This window comes from Vidua macroura, chromosome 14 (assembly GCF_024509145.1).
Source record: "Vidua macroura isolate BioBank_ID:100142 chromosome 14, ASM2450914v1, whole genome shotgun sequence".
In the NCBI taxonomy this organism is placed as follows: domain Eukaryota; kingdom Metazoa; phylum Chordata; class Aves; order Passeriformes; family Viduidae; genus Vidua; species Vidua macroura.
In genome coordinates this window covers 1,015,127-1,029,606 of record NC_071584.1, presented here as the reverse complement: position 1 = coordinate 1,029,606, position 14,480 = coordinate 1,015,127, and the positions used below count along the sequence as shown (strand labels likewise).

Here is a 14,480-nt window from a genome sequence, read left to right as displayed (position 1 = left end):
GCCCAGCACACAGGGAGCAGCCCCAGGGCTGTGCTAGCACTTGGAGGTGGTCTGGCTGGGTGTGGTGCACCACCTCAATGGAAATGATGAAGGCACCACTTTAACGTCGTATTGCGATTCATGTGTCTTATCTTTGCACCTATCCATCTTAAAGGCCAGACTTTTAACATTAAATGGTTTTGAACAGGTTTACTATCATCTTCCACACGAAACTATGGGCTCTGGAGGCCATTAGAGGAATGTGCTGCCCCAGATACCAGGCACGAGCCCAAGGGAGAGCACCATGCTAGGCTGGATGGCTAGGAAGAGAGCCGCAGCTTGGCTTGGAAAGTAGCTTTTCCCAAATCTCTCCACCCCTTGTTCTCATGCTGCTAAGGGAAGCACCAGTGGTGTTCCACACAAGCTTCCTGTGTCTCAGCCCCTGGGGGTTTCTGCTGCTTCAGGCAGGGGACTGCACTGTCTTTTGACCCTCTGTCCTCATTTTGCCTCTCTAAGTCACCAGTGCTTTTGGAAACAGGACTGCCACCCTCCTCTGCATGGCACCTGACACCTTCTGTGGTCCCCACTGCAGACAGCCAGATCATCGTGGGTTGCTCAGGGGGTCCCAGCAGCGCAACTGGCTTGGAGGCTTCCTGTGCCCAGGGAGGAGGGAGAGCTGCCAGGTCCCCAGGAGAGCCAGGCAGTACCCGCTGGCACCTCACCCGTCTGAGCCCTCTCAGGAGGAGATGCTGGGTAAACACATTTATTATTCATTTAACCACAAACCAATATTTGCTTTCAGCTGAGCCAGTTTGTGTAAATGAGCCGGGGTGGGGGCTGGTGCCAGGACCCAGACTAGGCTGTGAGCGTGTGCTGGGGGCTCTGCCACGTGGCACCCGCTCGGCTGCCAGGGCAGAAGGCAGGGGCAGTGCCCAGAGCGCATCCCGCCAGGCCCTACGCCCCCCTCCACCCCCGCTGCGGCTGGTGCAAGGCCGGTCAGACACAGGGGCTGTGCCACTGCCCGGCTGTGCTGCCCGCACAGCCCGCGCCAGCCAGCCCATACCGAGCACTCCAACGCGGTAGTTCAGCGTGATGACAATCACGTTCCCATAGCTGGCCAGGATGCTGCCGTCTATCATGTTCCCCGTGCCCTCCATGTACGAGCCACCGTGGATATAGACCATCACCGGCTTGGCCCCGCTGTCCCGGATGTCTGGAAGGAGAGGTGGTTAAACACAGGACCGCACTGATGGCCACAGCACCCTGCCCGACAGGCAGACCAAGTACAAGGGCAATGCCAGCTGCCAGGACCAGGGAGGGGGCTTAGGAGCCAAAGCCAGAGCTCTCCTGGGGGCCACAGCATGGACCCCCAAAGCCAAACACCACTGAACCAACCCTGCCAGCCCCTCTCCGGGAGGTGGCTATTGCTGCACTGTCCCCACACTGCCGTGCCCTCAGGGGACTGAGCACGTGAGGGAGGGACGCTGGCTGGACCCCGCTGCTCTTCCCCAGAGCTGGGCTCTGGCATTGTGTAGGAGCCAGATCAGGTCTCGCTGTGGGTGGGAGTTGCAGAGTCCAGCCCCAGGATGCAGCCCCATGTCTTGCCTTTGGCTGGACCCAAGCGCTCCGTGAGTCCTGGAAGCTGGCATTGTGGAGGGGGGCAGGGATGGGGGTGTGCAGGACCTAGAAGTAAGGGGGGGGGCACTGATGTGTGCTCCGATGTCTTCCTCTCCCACTCCCCCTTCCCATTCCCCTGGGAAGGCAGAGAGCTGCCTGTCTGGATGTAAACCCACAGCACCCCCGTGCCCAGACACAGACATGGTGATGAGGCAGACAGTGTATGCACGTGTGCGTGTCAGGGAGGTGAGCACGGCATCTGGACGAGGACATGAGGCATGGAGTGAGGATGGGGAATGGGACCCCAAGGGCTGGGGAGGAAGGATGGTGGGAGCCCAGGGGACAGGGAGCAGCCACGCTCCCTCTCTCGACTTCTCCTGTCCAGGGGACGTCCTGCCCCTTCTACCCCACTGGCTGGTGATCCCTCATGGAGCCGTGGCCACTCACAAGGGAATAACATCCTGGTGCATCTTGCCCGTGTCACACAGACGAGGCAGTGGCACCTGCCATGGAGACATTGCCAGGTCCCACATGCCCGTGCTGCCCAGCCCTGTCCTGGGCTGGCGATCCAGCACCAATGGACTTTGTCCTCCCTTGTGCTCACTCACGCCCAGCACCTTGCTCAGGTGGGCTGGCAGTGCCTGCTTGGCCTCAGCTGCCCCAGGCAGCTGCTGCTCCCTGCCTGCCTCCCTCAGCAGTGCAGCACCACCAGGACTGGGACTCTCGGGGCACAGCCACACCAACGCTGGTGCCCGGCTGGGCTGTTCATGCTCCCTCACAGCCACCTCGCCCCTGCCCATGTCCACTCCTCCCTGTGGCTTGCCCATTGCAGGGGGCTGCAGGCCAGGCTGAAGGGTATCTGTGGCCATTCTCACTTCCAGCTGTAGCCCACGGCATGGCTAAAGGTGGCCTCCCATACAGAAAACCTCTTCCCTCCAGGAGAATGAGGCTATGCCGGACCCAAAACCTGTGCTGGCTCTTTTCCTATTGCCAGAATGTAGCCAGGCAAATGCACGGACCAGGGGAGCAAAAAAAAGTGCTTGCAGCTCCTCCAGGACAGACATTGCTTGTGTGGCACAGCTACCTCAGGACAATTTTCTCCAGGACCACCTGGTTGAAATGTGAGGGGCAGGAACACCAGTGCCTGTGCCCATGTCTTCTCCTCCATTCTGCACCCACTCCCTGACATCCGAAGGGCCCTCCTCACAGCAGAATGGCAACAATGTACAGATGTACCAGGAAATAAACAGCTCCGAACTGCTGCAGCACATTTTGGTGTGTGTGGATTGAGCATAGTCAAGTCACTTAGGCTGAACTCCAGTTTACACCCTGGTACAGGAGATCATGGGGCACAGGTTAGCCAGAGTACACAACAGGGTTTTAGTACTTCCAAGGAAAAAGTTTTTCATCTATTTCCTAGATCCTAAATGCCATCTGCCAGGCCTTGTTCGAGCTGCCCTGGGCCTTCTGCACACCATGAGGCTCTACTGTCCTCAGCACATTAGGGCTGTACCCTGGCCAACTCTTCCTCCTACCTCCTCATAACATCTCTGCAGCCAAACATGCTGACTCCATAACCTGCAGACAAACCACCCTGTTTTACTAAAAATAGCCTATTCTGCAGCTTGCTTAGTCCTGGCGTACATCTAGAATCACATCTGCTTGAAGGGCCACTTGCTCTGTCTTGGCTGGTGCTTGCAAGCAAGACCTCACTTCCACTGGGTGAAGGAGAGAAGCTAACAGAAACCAAGTGGGCCTGGACCCTGGGTCTCCTGTGCACAGCCAGGTGCCCGCTGGGTGCCAAGCTGCTGGCACAGCCACGGCAGGGCCGGGCAAGGGTGGACGGGGAGGTTGCTGGCTCCCGGATGCATGTCACTGACTCTGGAGGGATGAGGCTGGAGGTGGGATGTGACCGGGCTCAGGGTGAAATGGGCCCAGGTGCCCGAGGGCTTCTCTCCTCCCAAGCTGCCATGCTTCCTCCCTGCCCTCGCTCCAACTGAGCAGGAGCAAACTTCTCCTGGAGCGGAAAATCCCCATGAGCTTTCCCCCCATCCGGAGGAGGGGAAGGTCCTGGGTGCCCTGCACAGCCGGCCAGCCTGCCCCCCACCCCGCGCAGCTGCCTGGCACGGCAGACAGACACACACAGGGCTCCCTGGGGTGGCAGCGGATGGCGGGCAAAGGGAGCTGCTTTGCGTGTCATGCAGTGGCAGCCTCGAGCACAGAAATACCTTCGTCTTCATCACCGTCATTATCCGCTAAGTCCTCGCCCTGTTTCTTAGCGCTGGCTCCTAGGGACCAAACATGAGGAGACAGAACAAAAAAGGAAAAGAAAAGGAAATAAAAATAAAACAAAACAAAACAAAACAAAACAAAACAAAAAAAAGAAAGAAAGAAAAAAAAGAACACAAAAAAAAAAAGAGAATTCAAAAATAGCATGATAGCAGAGACAGCGGGGCCACGCCTGTGCCCCACAGCACTGCTGGCTACTCACACTGCACCTCTCCCAGAGCCAGGGCAGTGCCAGGACTGCCCCAGGAGCGTGCCAGAGTGCCGCTTCACCCGGGCCCCTTCCCAGATCCTCCCTGGGGAGGGCTGGGCTGGCAGGGAAGACGCGAGTGGGGCTGTGGCAGCATTAGCGCTGGTGGTGGGTGAGCCTCTCAGAGCACTTGCCGATCCTCCTGCATCCCAGCCTGGCCCCACCTGGTCGTGCACCCTCAGCTCCAGGTAAGGCTCCCTGTCCTAGCAGCCAGCTGGGAACAGGAGCCCTGCTCCCAGCTCTGCTGCCCCTGGGGACAAATGTCCTTTGCAGAGCCTCACACCAAGGGTTGCCTTGCATGGCCACTGACCACCAGGCAGGTTCTTGTCCATCACTCCCACACGGTGTGTGGCTCCATGTTGTGCCTGGCCACAAACCACTGGTACCGCTGCACGAGACCACCACAACATGCAGGGATCCCTCATGGCATCGACTCCCCTGAGCTGTCTGGTTCCATCCTGCACCAACTCCCTCCTTACAAGACTAGTTCCAGGTTTCACTGAGGATTTCAAAGGCACCAATCAGCTTGACCTGACCAAGGCAGATTCCCAAACATATTAGTTTCTGTAACATCCCGAATGCCTTGCAGTTGTTCTGTGTCCCTTCACCGACCTGCAGTGCTGGGGCATGGGCCAGCCCAGCAGCCCCATGTGGAATGCTGCTGTGGATGGCTTGCAGTGAGCCTGGCACTCCCCAAACTGCAGGAGTCAGGAGAGGTGGCCTGTGGGCTGGCAGGGAGCAGGGGTGCTGAAAAACCTGCGCCAAAACCCCACTCCTCCAAAGGACTGCATGCCGATGTAGACACGAAGGCAAGTGGTGCCAACCCACCAGAGCTCTGGAGCTCTGAATTTCTGGGTGTTCTCATCCCTTAGAGCTGCAGACCAACACCTGCAAGTCCTCTGCTCCCTAATGCCTGCAACAAAAAGTTCCCCAGGTGATGGCAACCTCTGGGGAGACAGCAGGGCTTCCCCCAGGCAGGACTTACCCACACAGTGCCTGCACTGCCCAGCGACTTTCCCCTGGGACAAGGGGCTCTGACACCCTGCCAGGCACCTGGCTGATCCCAGGGTTCTACTGCCACCTCCAACGGGCCCCGTGGACGCTGCAAGGGCTTTCACAGCCCCCAGCAAAGCTCCCATGAGCAAGGGACAAACCTGTGGCTGCATGGAACTACAGGGTTACACGCACAAAACTGGTCAGAAAGACAAAACTCGGGAGCCGTGCTCACTGTCAGTCTGGGAGTGGCATCCTGCAGGTGACATGGGAGGTGGATAACAGAGATGGCAGCATGGAGTGGGACGGGATTTGAATTTACAAGGAATCTGTGATGGGGGAGGAAGAGATCTGGAATGGCTGTGAGGCAGCTCACAGGGTGAGAGGCTTGTAGAATGCCTTAAGCAGCCATGACCTGCTGGAGAAAGTCTGGTGGAGTAGCAACTGGAAACCTCAAAAAATCCAGCAGGTAAGCAGGTATGAAAAGTTTACAGAAGGCTGGGTCACATGAATGCTGGGAGCAGAGGCATCCCAACACATGAAAGACTACTGTGAGGTGGTGAGGCAGAACAGCAAGTCCCTCTCAGGCAGTCCTGGCACTACAGGAGGCAGGATGAGAAGAAAACCTCTCTGGCAGAAAGGGCAGCGAAGCACTCAGAGAGGTGGCCTGGGGAGGTGTTTAAGACCAGGTGGGACACACTGCCAGAAGAGGTGATGTAGAATGCTCCTGCCAAGGGCAGGGATGTATCAGTTGTCTCCTATGATGTTTTGATTTTCCCCACTGCCCACCATGCTCCAGCCCCACCCCCTCACCTCCCGCTTCACCACCCAGCCATCCTCTGAGCATCTCACTTAGTTCTCCTCTTTTCACCCAACACCACCTCCATCCCTGTCATCTCTTGCCCCAGCACCTCAGCCCCAGCATCTCCCTGCTGCATCCTTCCCACACTGCCTGCCCAGCCTGCCCCAGCCACACTCTTGGCCGGGCATGTGCAGCCACTCAGCCTCTCTGCAGGAGGCTGCAAGCTTGACCTCCTGTGTCTTTGTTAGGAAGAGCTGCAAGCCCAGAAAGCACTTAAATGACGAAGTACTCATGCAGTATTTGCTAACCAGTGCTATGCACCGACCTCTTGGTACTTCTAAGGGATAGGGATTTTTCTCTAATGAAGACCACAGCCAGTGAGCCTTGATCCACACTGCGCTTCAGAGTTGAGAAGCTGACCCCAGGCAGCTGGAGATCATTTTCCACTCCCAAAGACCCTGGTGCTGTTAAAGCCCTGGGACTGGCCAGGCTGCAGCCCTCCAGCCTGGTCTCCTTCAGGGGACAAAAAGTCTCTGTGCAGATGAGAATGGAGGAATTAGCTATGAGGACTTGTCAGGTTGTAAAAGAGGGCAGCGGACAACATCTCTGTGACCTGAGCAACTGTCCTGGCTGAGCAGGGAGGGATCCAGCTGGAGACTGCTGCCGCAGAGTTTAGGGATGGCTGGGACAAGCCTCCAGCAACCTGAGCTTCAGGCACTGCAGAAGAGATGGCAGAAAGCAGCACTTGGGAAGCTAAGCAAAGCAGGAGTGCAGTGACGCAGGCCAGGGGAAGGGGAACAGCAGTGGCATGTGTGTGTGGCAGATGCAAAGCACAAGCCTCACCCATCAGCAGGAAGGTGCCAGGGTGGTTACAGCCAACACAGACTGTTGTGACCAAGTGGGCTTTTTGCCTCTTGCTGCAATGTTCACCTCCAGCACAACCCACCAGTGCCCCACAGCTAATGAGAGCAATCACAGCTTCACTTCCCTCACCCCTTCCCACTGGCTCCTGCCATGTTCAGGGACACCCAACCCAGGAGATCTTCCTCTGCTCTAAGAAACACCCAGCCCAGAGCCCTGCAGCACCCACTCTCATGAGGATGGGTTTAAGCCTGTGGACTCACAGCTGGAAAAACTAAAAGGGCTCATGGCTCTTATTCTCCTTACCCATCAAAAACACCCTCCACTAACCCAGGAGGTGAATGTCTCTTGTCTGCCACTTCACTTTAAGCTGACTGCAAAGTGACATTGTTCAGGCCGATAGGAAGGATGCATATGCTCTTATCGGAGGCACTAGGAAGATTTAAGTTCAAGTTCAGTAAAAAAAAAAAAAAAAATCACTTTGCCTGAAACACAGGCATCCATGCTGGATTTATTCTATCTTAAGTAAACCATACCAACAGCACTGACACCAGTGCAAACAGAGATAAAGCAGGGTAAGGAGCCTCAGTTCTCAGAGCCTTCATTCTCAGCATGGTGTGGATAAGAGAAGAGCAGGAGCCTGAGATGACACCCTTCCAGTTCCAAATGTCTGTTCAGAGCACCCATAGGCAGCTCCAGCACCCGCTCCTCAGCGGGAGGAGAGGGCACCCACCCTGCAAAGCAGCCGCGATGCTGCAGGGAGCAGGAGCCTCTGATGGCTGCATGCACCCAAAGGTCCACCTGCTGCCAGCCACAGCATCTCAGCTGCCTCTCTGGTAGTGACAAAGAACAGGGTCAAGAAGGGTGCAGCTGTTGAACCTGCTGCTGCACAACCCCACAGGCAGGGACAGCTCAGCTGGGACCTGTGTCTGAGGGCCCTCCCAGCCACCAGCCCTTGCTCCAGGACTGCAGCACACCTTGGTGCTGCCCTGCCCCTCCCTGCCCTCGAACGACGCAGAGGAGTTATCTCCATCTCTGAGTGGATTCCATAAAAGCACTGCATCTTCTCACGCTCTGCTGCCTCCGGCAGCACAAACACCGACCCTCACCTTTGCAAATCGCTCCCCGGAGTGGAAGCGGAGCACCAGGGCGGTGGTCTGCCCACAGCCAGCTCTGCAAAGCAGCAGGCTTTGAGGGGGCTGGGAAGAAGCTTCCAGCAAGGAAGCACTGCAGAATTTGTGCAGCTGTAGGGAAGCCTCAGCTGGTACTTGGACAAGTCAGCTTCTTGGAGAGCAGCAGAGAAGCTGCCGAAGTGCTTCCTGAGCCCAGGAGCTGCTGGGAGCTCCAGCCACCCTCACACAGCAGAGGAAGACGCTAGACCTGCACATTTGTCTCTCTAATGTCGCAGACTCTTCACAGTCCCAGCCAGAGAGATTTGGGCATTCACTAATGAAAACCAGGAAGAGCTGCTAAGTGCAGGGCAACCACATTTTTCCCCTCCAAAAATGACATCCACCTCCTCATGCCCTGCAACGAGGATTGCCCAGGCTGGTGAGGAAGGGAAGGAAAAATCATCCTGGCATCTACCACAGCCAAAAACAGGCTGGAAGTGTTGGCAGCACAAAGCATGGGGCAGAGCTGCATTTTGCACATAGGTACTGTACTCTCAGGGTGTGTGTCTGTGCGTGTGTGTGTGTGTACATGGTCTTTGGGTGGGCAGCACTATTTTTGCAGCAAAATCTGAGCCTCAAATGAGCCTCAGTGCTGTCAGCTCCCCTGGCACCATGCATGGCTAGCTGCTCTCAAAGCACTGCTGCCCTGCATTGCTACCAGAGAAGGGACCAATGTGTACGGAGGGGACTGGCATTTAGAAAATTTCCATATAGGAAATTACTGTGGACAACTGGGCACGGAAACAGGGATGTTTTTCTGTCCCAGAGATAAACAAGCATGACTGATAAATTCTCAGTCCTTTGTCTGCTCTGAAATACACAGAGCTTAGGGGTGGCAGAAGTCATGAAAATTCCAGTAAGGTGGGAGCTGAGGAATTTTCAACCACCAAAATACTGTTCTGTGAGAGGAGAGCTTATCACTGCTCATCTGTGGCCTTAGAAATAGTAATCATGATTATTCCAGAATGAGTCAATGTTCAAATGTTCAACCTGAGGAAATGAGCACTGCAGGTACATTACCCTCTCCCCAAGCGTTACTAACCTAGGATACACAACGAGGAGTGTGGGAGCTTCTGTGTTTCATCACAAGTGACTCAATTAATTCAAGCCAACAGCTACCAGAGCCTGGCCAGAGCTGGAGGAAAGTGCCAGTGTCTGGGTGCTTTAATTCTTGGCACGCCACACCTGGATGTCCAAATGGCTGGCACTGGGGATCTGCTGGTCCATGAGTCAACAGAGGCCGGTGGGGGGCAAAGGGAATGTCCCCCACCAGCTCCCTGGGAGGTGACCAGAGGCAACTGCAGATGGGCTGCAAAGAAACCCAGCCTGTGAGCGGAGCCAGGGGAGGGAAACCCAGAAGACGAGCGCACCCAAGGTGTTTTGTCATGCCCTATATCATCCTGATATACTCTGGCAGTACCTTGGAGCCTGCTTCCCTGGCCCTGGCTGTAGGGCTGGGGGTGGTGGGGGTCTGCCAGCCCTGGCAGCCCTGGGAGGGCCGGGAGAGGAAGCGCTTTGAAGTGGCTGGTGATCACTGGCACAGCCGGCTCCGGAGGCAGCGTGCAGAGACTCCCTAATGCGCCAGCCCTTTCAGGGGCAGCCTTGGCACTCAGAGAGATGGCGTGTGAATAGCCAGGACAGCAACAGGAAAAGCAAAGCAAAGAAACCAAACAACAGAAGTGGGGGAAATGGCTGGGAGGAAAGCGCTCCCCAAACCTCCAAGCCCAGCTGCACTGGCCCCACCAAACCCAGGGGTGCAGGGAGACAGAGGCTGGGATGCAGGGATGCTGCTGCTGCAGGATGCCCAGGACAGCAGCCCACGCTGGCCAGGTGCCCTGTACTGAGCCTTTCAGAAGAGCTTGGCTGCCTGACCATCCACACGTTCATCTTTAGGATGCACAGAGCAGTCGGCTCTCCCTGCCTGCAAGGGAGCTGTGCGGAGGGACGGGTGAGGCATTGTGTTTGACACGGGACCGAGCCAGCTACCATTTGTACATCTCTACTCCCTTGTGCATGTCACTTGGTTGGGAATACAGGATCACTTAGGGGCAATTGGGAAAGGTCAGTGGAGGCAAGGCAAAGCAGATGTGTCTGAACTGGAGGTGCTCGGCTGCCCATGGGGCAGGGCTCAGGGAGGCTGCTGTGCCATGGGCTGGAGACCAAATCCTTACTGGCAGGACTGGCACTGGCATGGGAGTGTGAGCAGTGGGGAGCAGCCTTGGCAGGCACAAGACTCGGGGCAGAATCTGCAGCATTTACACAGCCAGGAGAGGCTTTATGCTTTTAACCAAGGAGCTCTGGATGCAAAATCATCAGGGATGCAACGGGGGAAAAGCTCAGCCCGGGATAGGCTGCAGTCCCCCATCACACAGGTCCTTCCCTGAGCAGGTCCATACACCCACCAGTGGGGTAACCCAACCTAAAGGATGGATGCATTTCAGTGCTACCTGCCATCAGAGGCTACCACTCATGCCCAGGGGCGGGGAGGCTGTCAGTGCCAGTGGGATGAAGGTGGGAGTGCAGGCTCAGCCCAGGAGAAGCTGTTCTGAAAGGCCTGGAGCAACACGAGCACCCCCATGACCTGACCCCAGAGCTGTGCTCCCAGCTGGCTGGAGCATCCGTGGCGCTCCTCCCAGCGGGAAGCAGGGGGTGGCAAGGTGGGCTGCTTGGAGGGTCCACAGTCCGGGTGGCAGCACAGAGAGGTGCTGGAGGAGTGCTGCAGGCCAGGGGCCAGCTAGGCACCCTCTCACTCTCTCACTCTCTCTCTCTTTCCTCTCTGTGCCTCTCTGCCGGTCGGCTTGCTACATACCTCCTTTCCTACATATTTTCTTGTTGGGCTTTCGGGTGCATTCCTTGGAAATCCGTTTTACTGTAAAATGAATAAAAGACTACAAAATAACAGGAGGCTCCACTGATGGGAGTGGGCATGCAATCACAACCACGTTGCTACCCTCCCACCGCCCCTGGGACCGCGGGAGGTGGGGAAGGAGCGTCGCCATGGGAGGAAAACTCTGGGCCAGCCGTGCTGGGTGAGAAGGAAGGCATGATGCATTCCACGGGCCCCAGAGACAGAGGAGTGGAGCCAGCCAGCCTGGAAGAAGCCACTGACCCGCCAGGCTGCTCTGCTGTGTGCAGCAGACCCGCTGCGGGTCCCTTCCAGCCCGCTGAAAATCCCTGGGGGTCTCCTGTTGCGGTGAGGCTGGGGCGGGCGTGCAGGCAGGCGCTGCCTCCTCTGCCCTCTACTTACAGTTCAGGTGGGATCCCCTACAAAGGAAAAGGTTAGACAAGGAGGCACCCAGCGCCGCTCAGCCTCACCCCAACAGGACCGTGCCCCGTGCGTCCCCAGCACGCCAGGCTCATCGCTCTGCCGCTGTCCCACCGGCGGACGGAGGAGCAGCCAAGCGATGTGTCTGCCAGTGCACCCCAACCTCCCATCCGTACCAGGGCCCACAAAAGGGCTCTTTGGTCCCTTTCTTGCCGGAGCATCTTCCCAGGGAGAGGCAGAGAGTGTTCCTCCCAGCCGCAGCCCACGCCCACAACTAGCGCATGGACCTGGGGAGGGTGGGAAGCAGGGAGGAAGGACGAACTCGAACCAACTCAAGACAGAACCTGGCACTCGGCGCCTGTGGGGAGCACAAATCAGCTTGTCACTCTGTGGATCTGCGGTCAGAGAGTCGGATTCAGATTTAGCAATACGAGAGAGGAACCCGTGACGATGCCATGGAGGTGGAGGGGTGGGACCGGGAGGCGTGGAGGAGCAGGAGCACGCGAGACAGAGATGGCAGCTGAGGGCAAGAGGGCAAGCTGCGTGGCCAGAGAAAGCTTTCCACAAACAGACAGCATGCTGCAGGGTCCACAACCACATGCTTCAAACACAACACCCAGGTGAGACCAACCACCGCTGGGGAGGGGTGGAGTGACCCCCACCTCGCTCTCCTGCGGTCACCCCAGTGGGGACTCACCATCCTCCGTGGGGATGTAGATGTTGAGGTACAGACAGTCCTCGTTGGGGTCCTGGATGTACGTGGCCACAATATCCAAATTGGAGGTAAACCAGATGGGCAGCATGATCTCGGGAACAGCGTTGTGGATGTTCTGGGGGCAGACTGGTGAGAAGTGGGTAGCGTTCCTGATACCTGACCAGGAAGGTGGTGGCTCAGGGGGCATGAATCTCTTCTCCCCGACGGGGGGAGCGGCATAAGGAACCCCCAGGTACTGGTCCACGGGCCCCAGGATCTCACTGGGCAACGGCACGCGCACGCCTCGTAACTTCCCATAGTGTGTGTTGACAGTGGGCGAGTAGACCTGGCCCTCCATCTGCACAGCCATCGAGGCAAAGCTCAGGAACCAGAGGGTGAGACGCAGGTCCCAGCTGGCCACCAGCTCAGGCACTTGGAGAACAGGGGGGAAGAGAGGGCTTCTCCAGAGTATCAGCCACATTGTCCGGGAGAAACAGCACCAACATCCAGGCCTGAAGCTCCTGGGGCGAGGTCTCAGAGCACCCCCATCACACCAAGCCTCCGGTTTGCCCACCAGGAACAGACGGAGCAGAAGAGACAGGAGTCAGGAGTGCGCAGCCCAGCCACACCTTCTGCTGGGTGAGTCGGGAGCACGGATGCGGGGAGATGTGGCACCAGCTCCTCACAGCCTCCCAGCTGCCTGCTGCTGCCTGCCTGCCAGCGTCCCAGCTCGGAGGTGACTGCTGATACTGTGGAGAGATGGAGGGAATTAACAGCAGACTTGCTCTGGAAGAGTTGAAGACCTGCAGAAGGAGCCAGGATCTCTGGCTGAGCCTCCCACCCATGGGTCCTCATTGACTCTGCCACCACCCAGGCAGGTGGCTCCGGGAGCAGGCAAAAGCGGGCTGAACAAGCAGAGCATGTGCAGACACACACTTGATCTGCCCGTGCCTCCAGAGCCTGTCCCCAGCGCTCAGGGGCTGCCCAGAGCATGGGTGCCAAGATAAGCGGACAGGGCTATGTCCCTCCCCGTGAAGAGCCCGTTGGACAGCACTAGTGCCAAGCACAGCCCCTGCACAGGGCCCCAGCGGCACCTCTCCTCTCCTGCCTGTGCTCCCACACCGCGCAGCCTGTGCTCCTTGCCTGGGCTTCAGCACAGCACTGCTCCCCCGTTCGGGTGCCACCACCCCTCCTACAGCAGCAAACTCGACCAGCGTGTCCTAGCCAGGCACCCATCCCGCCCACCAACACAGTCCCCATCAGCTTCCCCCTCCACTGGCCAAAGCAGTGAGATCCGAGGCAGGAGCCGGGTGCTGGGCGGGCAGGAGGGGAACAGCCAGAGCGCTTGCGGGCATCTGCCCTCGCTCCCACCCGCTCCCTGCCCCGGCAAGCCCGGGGAGGCAGAGCTCCGCTCCCACGTCCCGCCTGGGCCGGCAGCATCAGGAGGAGCAGCTGTGGCAGCCCCCGTGGGGCCCGCGGGGAAGGGGGGGCACTGCAGATGGGGCCCCGCGGATGTGTGTCAGCGCGCAGAGCTCCTGTGCCAGGGAGCCCTCGCTGGAGGCTCCGCGGATTCTCGGCGCTCTGCCCTTCGCCTCCCAGCACCGCCTGGCGCAGTTAGGGCTTATGTAAGTGCCCCCCGCCTCGGCTGCCCCCGCCGGCACCGCCGCTCCCGGGGGAGCCGGGCACGGGGAGCCGCGGGGGCCGCACCTGCCCGGTGCTCCCAGCCCGGCCGGGCGAGAGCGGCGTCAGCCGCCGGCCGGCCCCGCTCCTCGGCGGGCGGATCTTCAGCCGGCTCCCCGCGGAAAGGCGGTGGTGGCTCAGGGGATGCTCGCTCGTCCTGTCTCGGCCACATGTCCTCACCCTGGGAGAGGCGGCGGCGGTGGTGAGGCACCTCCGTTTTGCCCCAGGGCATCCTGACATGCCCCCCACCCGGCAGATCTCTTCCAGGCTCAGAGGGGAGCAGAGTTGCTTTGAAATTATTGGAGCACAAAATAAGGGCTGTATGCAGATGGGAGTTTGCAGCTCTGGTGGAGGTTCAGTTGGGCAGGGATTCCACAAATAGAGAACACCTCTACCCAATGAGGAAAATCTGCAGGGAAAAAAACCCCACCACCACCACAAAAAAAACCAAAAAAAACAAAAAAAACAAAAAAACAAACAAACAAACAAAAAAAAAACACCCAAAAACAAAAACAAAACAAAAAAAAACAAACCAAAAAAAACCAAAAAAAACCCCAAAACCCGAAAAAAAACAAAAAAAAAAAAAAAAACCAAACAAAAAAAAAACCAAAAGAAAACAAACAAACAAACAAAAAAAAAAACCAAAAAAAAAACCACAAAACCCAAACCACCCAGACAGACAAACAGAAAAAACTCCACCCAAACAAAGCACAACCAAAAACCCCAGAGAAGGTGTCTCAAATCTGTACTGCACATGTGCAGGCAACTCACTGCTGGTCATTAAGGAAATGGGCCCATGCTGTGCCTGCCCTCCTGATACACCCAAAGAACTTGGCAGCCTCAGGGTAACACAGTAAATAGAAACACTCATCTCAGAAAAT

The 14,480-nt window shown here is 57.5% G+C and overlaps 1 protein-coding gene across 5 annotated transcripts in view; it reads right to left on the bottom strand.

The window, feature by feature from the left end:
* The window catches only part of NLGN3 (neuroligin 3), a 39,397-nt gene that overhangs the window by 8,696 nt on the left and 16,221 nt on the right, over nucleotides 1–14,480 (bottom strand). Inside the window, exons 2-5 of one of the 5 annotated variants that reach the window (XM_053990108.1) lie at nucleotides 11,923–12,668; nucleotides 10,770–10,829; nucleotides 3,825–3,884; nucleotides 1,043–1,192 (exon numbers count right to left, since the gene is read on the bottom strand). In XM_053990108.1, coding sequence (XP_053846083.1) covers nucleotides 1,043–1,192; nucleotides 3,825–3,884; nucleotides 10,770–10,829; nucleotides 11,923–12,400 — 748 coding nt within the window. In that variant the 5' untranslated portion in view covers nucleotides 12,401–12,668. Of the gene's footprint in view, nucleotides 1–1,042; nucleotides 1,193–3,824; nucleotides 3,885–10,769; nucleotides 10,830–11,922; nucleotides 12,866–14,480 lie in introns of those variants that run through there. The other 4 variants (XM_053990107.1, XM_053990109.1, XM_053990111.1 and 1 more) reach the window with 4 other exon arrangements.